Here is a 7,279-nt window from a genome sequence, read left to right as displayed (position 1 = left end):
AAATGTATTTTGCAAAATGAAATTGTTCAGGGATTTTCTTCTTCCCTGCCCATCTTTCTCTGTTTTCCTCTTAGAAACCTGTTGTGCCATATTACTCAAAGGATTAAAACACCCCCTCTGCCTGGGTGCGTGCAAACGGCCGCTCTGCCGGAGTGAGTGGGGACGAGTGGGGTTCGGGGCCAGGAGCTGAGGACACCCTCCACCAGCCCACACTGCTGCGAGACGGCCGCTAGCTGGAGGTGACTCCCATGGTGAGCTCCTCTCCATCTTACGGGCTGGTCCCATCCCTGGGCTTTACGGCTGGAGGTCATCTTAACGCCATGCTGGTGGATTTTGACTGTGCCAGGAACACTCGGCGCCCTCCACTGTGTGCCTGCTGGCGATACCAAGCTCAGGCTCCACTTTGCCAGCAGGGCGGTGGGAGCATGTGCCTCCTCCCGCAGAGCTGGTGCCCGAGGATTTAACGCTGCTCTGGACTCGCTCAGCCGGTGGCAGCCCCCATGTAAGATGAATGCAGCATCCAGACACAGGTCGCTGTTCGGTGCAGCTGGGGCTTGCTCCCTGTTGTATTCGTACGGGCCACAAATACGAGCAAGGCAGGATTTGGAGGACAGAGGTAATTTTTTTTTTTTAAACTAATTTACTTTTTACATTCCTGTCAGTTAACAGAAGAGATGCCTTCCTGCAAATCTTGCACTACTACCCCCACATCAGTGCATGTCTTTTAGCACATCCCGGAAGGCAAATGCAGATGCTGTATACGTTTTGTAAATGTTTCTGAATACATCATAGCCTAGCATGAGGGGAAACTGGAGAACCTCTAAGATTGCTCTTCTTGTTGCCGTCGTTTATCTAATGCCACCTAGAGGTAGCTGACCTGCTTTGACATCAGTTGTTTTGGAAAATATTCTTCACTTACCTGGAATTACAGCTTTTTATTTTTTTTAAAATGAGGACTGATTGGTGTCTTAACCAAATTTGGACAAATGGAAGGAAACAGAGAAGCCAACACAGTCCCTGGGAGAGCTGTAAGGGCAGAGCCATCGCTGCACACGGCCAGGAGGATCTGTATGTATGTATGGTTGAAACCTGGACGTTTTCTGTGGTCTGTGCAGCAAGGCCAGGTCTTCCACTTTGTGTGGCCAGTGCCTCCTGTTGTGCCTATGTTCTGAAGAAGTTAAGCAAGAAAAAGCATCCTAGGGAGGAAGGTAGGGAGGGCACCGAACGGTTGAGGGTTAACCACACCGGTTCCTGTCTGCGCTGAGGCCCCGAGGACATGGGGCGCTGTGCCCCTTGCAGGGGAGCGGGTGGTGGGGTGAGACGGGCTGGGTGACAGGGCTCTGCTGCCCTGCTCAGAAAGGCACAACTGCTCCAGCCGCGATGCAGGGCTGGCTGCCTGTGCCTGCCTGCGTCTGCAGCACGTGGCAGCGCAAGTCTCGGACTGTCCTGGGGAAACAGAGTGGGGAGGAGGTGGGATGGAAGGAAAAAAGGTTGTTCCTGAAGCTGTTGTCTTACCGGTTCCTGAGTTGAACGTGGTGCATCAGGAACGCTTTGGTTTGAGCCGTCTGAAGGCACTAGCTCTGCTTTTCCAAAGCAATGACTTGTGTAACGAACAGATGTCCTTCAGATGTCGGAGTGCTCCACACCAGGTTTCTGGTGGCCTCACTCAGGCCTTTCAGAAGTTCAAGCTGAGTACATGCGCCATTAGTGACGACGTAGGCACAGAGTCATCCCACCCACAGAACAAGCCCAAGACTGTATCTGTGCTTAAATTATTATTAAAACCAACAATTAAATGTTTCATCTCTTGGAGCCGGGGCAGGCAGAGAGACAAACAAAAGCCCAACTGTGAAATCAGGAGTGTTGCTCCACACAACAACCCTGCCAGGCCATTACCCTTTTCCTCCTTTTGTTCTTGAGAAAGCATCTAATATTAATGGTCGTGATGATCTCGCTCTCTGGCTACAATTTTAGCATAGGCAGAGACATCTCTAGTCCTGGTTTGGAACATTTCTTGCTGTTTAAATATGTCACTGAAATAATCTCAGATTTTCTAGTCAGATGAAGCTGCACATGTATTGCCATTACGTACAGGTACAAATAACCGCTAGGAAGCAAACCTATCAAGAAAAATAATGGAGAGGAGAAGTTTTAGGGCTTGCTTTTTTACTCTTGTCCATCCTTGAAAAGCAGCCTGCTGAAAATAATTAGTCCAATGGTTAACTTCAAGGCATTTCAGACACTGGGTAAATATTCAGTGACGATTTATTGTCTGGTCTTTATTATTATTACAAAAAAAGCAGATATCAAAAAACAGCAAAGATTTCACAAGTTCCCCAACAGTTTTACACAACTGAACTGCAGTAAAATGGTGAATGTAAAACACGTATTTCAGTCCTGGCCCTAAACCTTCAACGGCGATCTGTGGTCTGGGATGCCCTGGGCTTTCCTAATTCTTTTCAAAGTACTCCTCTTTATTTTGGAACCCAATTCGCCCACTAGCTAACACGCTGTGGCACAATGCAACAGGATCGTGAACTGTCTGGTATCCTTTGAGACCCTACAGATCTAGAAAACAAACTATGGGAGCTTTGCAAGGATGGCGTGGATACCAGTATGCACTTCTCAGATTACCCCAGGCAGCCACTTTGTTGTGCTTGACAAAATCAAATTACTTTCAAGTTGCTGAAAGGTGATGTGCTGTGTGAAAGCTGCTTTTTCTTTTCTTCAGGATCTTTGCTCCCCAAAGTAAAAAAAGTTCACTGGGCTGGGCCCCAGCGTAAATGGACCATCAACCTTTTAAATTCTACCATTCAAACTGCATGACGGACAACTTCATCCCGTTGTGACTTTCCTGCTGCAGACCCAGCATTTGACTGATCACAAGGAACCAGAACAGGCCGTGAGATGTGAGGTTAAGGAAAATACTCAGCTCTCTGGAATGATAATTGGGGTCGGAATGGAGCCTTTGCTTTCTGTCCTATTCACGGCTGTAGGTTCAGAGGTTGACCAAAGGAAACATGGTCCAGTTACCTATATTAATAGCTGCCCCACTTCTCAAATATGGATCTTGCATCAAAACACTGCTTGGCTAGCGAAAAGAATTAAGACATTGCTCTACGTCCCTCGGCATTTGCTCGGAAAGTCAGGTCCAAATCTGCCATTATACACAAATGCAAATCATCCTAAACATGAAGTTGTATATGTCGCTATATGTGTCACTGAAACGTTCGCGAGTACCAAATATTCCTGTTAGAAATAAAATTGCACCTTCATAATTTTCCAGAATTTAACAAAAAAAGAGATCACGATATGCATTATTTGTCAGGTAGGAAAGAAGCAGCGAGAAGGCAAGCTGAGAGACAGGCGCTGCCCACAGGGCAGCAATGGCATTTGGTTGTTTGGGTTTTGTACCAGCATTTCCCACGCCGTGGATGGCAGACAACCACTCACTGCTGGATTTAAACCGTTTTCCTGGCAGTCAAAACGCGGACAATGGACCCTACTCCTCCAGCAGCAAGGGCCTGAGAAGAGAAACACGGCAATTAACACCAGGTCAAGGTAGCTACAGGCTGAAACAACTGCTGATCAGAAAGGCTTCCCGACTGTATTTCAAATGAGCATCTCCCTGCTCTTTACATTAAAAATGAAACACTCACACTCAGGATGACAGAAAAGGATGATCGCATTTGCTTTGAAGACAGTTATTTAACAAGCTTTTATTTCCCTGCATAACCAAGTTGCAAATTTTGCTTCCCTCTAGGAAGAAAATTCTACTTCCATCTGCTTGAATCACTGGATTGAACCATTTTGTTTGCCTCAGTCTAACAGAAAATCAAATTTTAACTGTGGAATCTTTACCCAAGGAATCAGAGTAAGTAGGCACATGATGTAACTCAGCGGTGAGCTCGCAGGACCGTACCCTCCTCACGGCGTGAAATACAGCATTTCAGTTTTACCAGACAGAAAGGCGGTTCTTACCAGGCTCGGTGAGCATGCCTCGGACCCAAGAACCTGCTACCACAGATAACCCAGGCAAGAGCACACCCCATAAACGCACCTTCTCGTGCCACTGCAGCAGCACAGCGCTGCTGTTGTCAGAGGGGCTCTCAAAGCCTTTGTAGATGTACTTCATTAGGAGGTCGACACCGTTCTTGTCCAACGACTGCACCGCCTTCTCAATATCGTTGGCTTTGAAAGAGATGAGGACCTTCAGGACAATACTTTCCGCACGATCCTGTCAACAAATAAGGAAGGCAGAGATACATTCATTCTTGTATAAGGTGGGTTCAAATATTATTCATCTCTCCAACAAACAAAACTAGATTTTTTTAAACAATTCTAAAATCTGTTTGAATAGGGCAGTTTGTGCACAAATCTTGTGACAATACTGTATAACAGATACGTCCTCCCAACGATAAACAGCATAAAAGGGTTTAACGCGTTTGTCCTGTTTTAGGTTTTCTGCCTCTCTGCTTGCAATTCTCCACCTATTAAATGAGGTTATGGCTAAATACTAAATTTTTGTATCGAAACTCAAGATCTGGAAAGTTCCAAAAGAATTATAAGAATTAAGTACTTGTCTGGCCTCCCTTGCCACCAGAGCCTTTTCTATGCCTTTGTACTGTTTAATGAGATACAACTATTGTATACCATGGAAATGCCATTGGCCAGCCTGGAAGAGGTCACTGCGGGAAGCCACACGTTTTCAAAACAGTCAACTTTTGTCCCGGGCACACAGGATGCAAACTGGCAGCATTAATATTTTGCATTAATAACCGTTTGCAAGTTGATCTGGATGTCATTTCAGGCCCAGGAATGTGCGTGGCATGATTACAGCGGCAGATTAGCCATGTAATCAGCAAAAAGCAGCTCCTCCTGTTCATCCATCACTAACTGAGGGAGGATAAAAGAAAAAGGTCTTGGGTTTGTTGGACTTTTGAGTAATTCCATTATACAAATACTTCAAGCAGCTTCCTCCTACAGAAATTATGGGTTAGTTTTCTTGTTCAATTAAATATCCCATAGCCGCTTGGCTTAGCAAGACCTCACATGAAGAACTGTAAGTAAAACCATAAAAGTTCCATGAGATCAACTAAAAATGAAGCCAAACATTAAAATTCAGTCACTCTGCCCTCTTCAATTCCACTGCCTTCACAGTGTATTCTTAAATCCATCAATACAGAGCTAATGGAAACAAGTCATTCATGTGAGGACAAAGCTGTTCAATCTCTTATACAGCACTATCTGTAACAAACAGCTGGTTCTCAAAACCCTGTGAAACCTATCAGGAAAGAGCTGGGGCTAGGTGAAAAAATCTCCACCGGTGGCCTGGTAAGGACAGCCTGGTGCCAGAGCAGCACAGAAACATGCCCGTGGGACTCTCATCAAGCAGGGCGAACAGACCTCTGCAGGCGCTCACCATCTGGGCAGTTCCACATCTTATCTGCCTCGTCTCACTGCTGCAATCATAAGCCATTCAAGGTTTATTCTGGGGAGATTCAGAAATACATGCACGCAGCGGGCTCCTATATTCTGTCACAGGGGGACTGCTTGCGTTTTCTGAGGTTTTAATGGCTTAATTTTGATTGGATGCGATAACCATCAGTTCTTCCTTTTTTGTAGGTTCACGGTCTGGCTGCGCTAGCAGAGTTTCATTAGTCAGCGGTGACGACTACAGTTGTGGTTCCTTGATCATTCAGGACCAACTACATCTATGTGCTGCCAGGTCTGGATCAGACATGGGCACCTGGTGATGTGTGGAGTTAGCCAGGGCACACAATATACAACCAAGGCATGTAGGAGAACACACAAAACCTGATCTAGCACTAAGTTAAAGGTACGTGGACAGATGACATCTGAGCTACGGTATTTTGAACAAGATTAAAACACCAGAGGTCATGGATGTTTCAGCATCGGGAATACCCTAAAACCAGCTTCCTTGGCTTCCTCAAAGTACAGCTGGCAGGGTTGGTGGGGTAGGGGTTATAGAAACAGGAAAGGATTTTTAAGGAGTAACCCACGAGTGAGTGAGTTACTATTTCACCTTCACTGCCTGGTTCTTTGTGTTGATAGGAGGGTTCTTCAGAGCTGCCTGTAGTGCTGCCATCATGTTCCCTGTGCCAGATGGTTAAGGACCAGACACCAAATATTTGGAAATCAACAGAACCAGCTCCAGGACAGTGATACTTGTAGCTGGCTTGTGCATGACTGAAAATACTTAAGGTTCAGTGGATGCAACGATTCCCTCAACAGATAGCACAGATTCAAGTGTAAGGTAGCAATTATTAGGCCATCTGAGGAAGGAGCAGCACCAACAAGAAGCTGTACAGTTCCAGTATTGGAGAATACTTCTTAGGCCCTTCGTTGAATGAGGATCCAAGTAAAAGAAAGTATTCTCCACCACTTCTCCAATTTGTAGCCCTCAAGAACAGGCCTCAGCTTGGCACATCCACCTCCAACAGCTGCCGGGACAGCGACCCGGCAGCGGCCGGTGGGAAGAGCTACTCCACGAGCCAGCCAGCCAGGGAAGCCGGCAGTAGGAGCGGGCACACGGAGCTCTCCTTTCCGCCACAGGAAACCCCCTTCCTCCATTCCTCTTGCCGCTTTCCCCCGCCCCCCCATAAGACACCTCCCAGACACCGCTGCCTCTGCCGTGAGGGGGAGGAAGCGGGGCCGCCCTCCTCCTGTCAGCCCCCGGCCCCTTCCCCCCGCCAGCCCCGGCCCCCCCTCAGGACACGGCCGGGCACGGACGTTCCCATAAAAGGCAGCCCCGGCGGCGGCGGACGCCGCGCCCGCTCCCCGCCCCCCCCCCGCCGCGGCCGCTCCTGACGGGACTTTTTCCCGCCCGGCGGCGGAAGGATATTGCCGCAGGCACGAGTCCACCTCGCCTTCATCGGGCCCCGCTTGCCCGTCGCCTCCTTCCTCCTCATCCACGAACTTGTTCTCGTCGTACTCGTCCACATCCACCCGGCGGAACCGCGCCGACGACACCGTGTGCTTCGCCATGGTCACCCCACTGGCCGCCGCCGCCCGCCGCTCCGCGCAGGCGCCCGCCGCCGCACCGCCCCCGCCCGCCTGCCCTCGGGCGCACGCGCGAGCCGGGGCGCGCTCTCTGCGCAGGCGCGCTGAGGGGAGGCCGACCGCTGGCGGCGCGAGGGGGCGCAAGAGGGAGAGGAGTGATTGAACGGCGCGGAAGGCGAGCTCCCATTGGTCGTCTGCGAGCTGCGTGGCCGCGGTTACGGGCGCCGCGGTTACGGGCGCCACGGTTACGGGCGCC

General features: G+C 49.1%; 1 protein-coding gene across 1 annotated transcript; it reads right to left on the bottom strand.

Annotated features, from left to right (window-relative positions):
- Positions 1–2,247: 2,247 nt before the first annotated feature.
- On the bottom strand, positions 2,248–7,046 carry ARPC5 (actin related protein 2/3 complex subunit 5). Its single transcript, XM_076339588.1, has 4 exons — positions 6,866–7,046; positions 6,047–6,119; positions 4,061–4,237; positions 2,248–3,524 (listed from the first exon to the last, which is right to left on the bottom strand). The coding sequence occupies exons 1-4, from the start codon at positions 7,006–7,008 to the stop codon at positions 3,462–3,464; spliced, it is 456 nt and encodes a 151-aa protein (XP_076195703.1). The 5' UTR covers positions 7,009–7,046; the 3' UTR covers positions 2,248–3,461.
- Positions 7,047–7,279: the final 233 nt, after the last annotated feature.

This window comes from Aptenodytes patagonicus, chromosome 5, assembly GCF_965638725.1.
Source record: "Aptenodytes patagonicus chromosome 5, bAptPat1.pri.cur, whole genome shotgun sequence".
Classification (NCBI taxonomy): Eukaryota; Metazoa; Chordata; class Aves; order Sphenisciformes; family Spheniscidae; genus Aptenodytes; species Aptenodytes patagonicus.
Note: the sequence above shows the minus strand (reverse complement) of the source record. Positions and strands in the feature narration are given on the sequence as shown.

What these genes read in the sequence shown, in the direction of transcription:
- ARPC5 (XM_076339588.1), bottom strand. Translation starts at nt 7,008, where the DNA reads ATGGCGAAGCACACGGTGTCGTCGGCGCGGTTCCGCCGGGTGGATGTG. An exon ending in CAAAGAACCAGGCAGTGAAG is followed by an intron (nt 4,238 to 6,046) that starts GTGAAATAGTAA and finishes ATTTGTTGACAG; the next exon opens with GATCGTGCGGAAAGTATTGT. An exon ending in TGCTGCAGTGGCACGAGAAG is followed by an intron (nt 3,525 to 4,060) that starts GTGCGTTTATGG and finishes TTCTCTTCTCAG; the next exon opens with GCCCTTGCTGCTGGAGGAGT.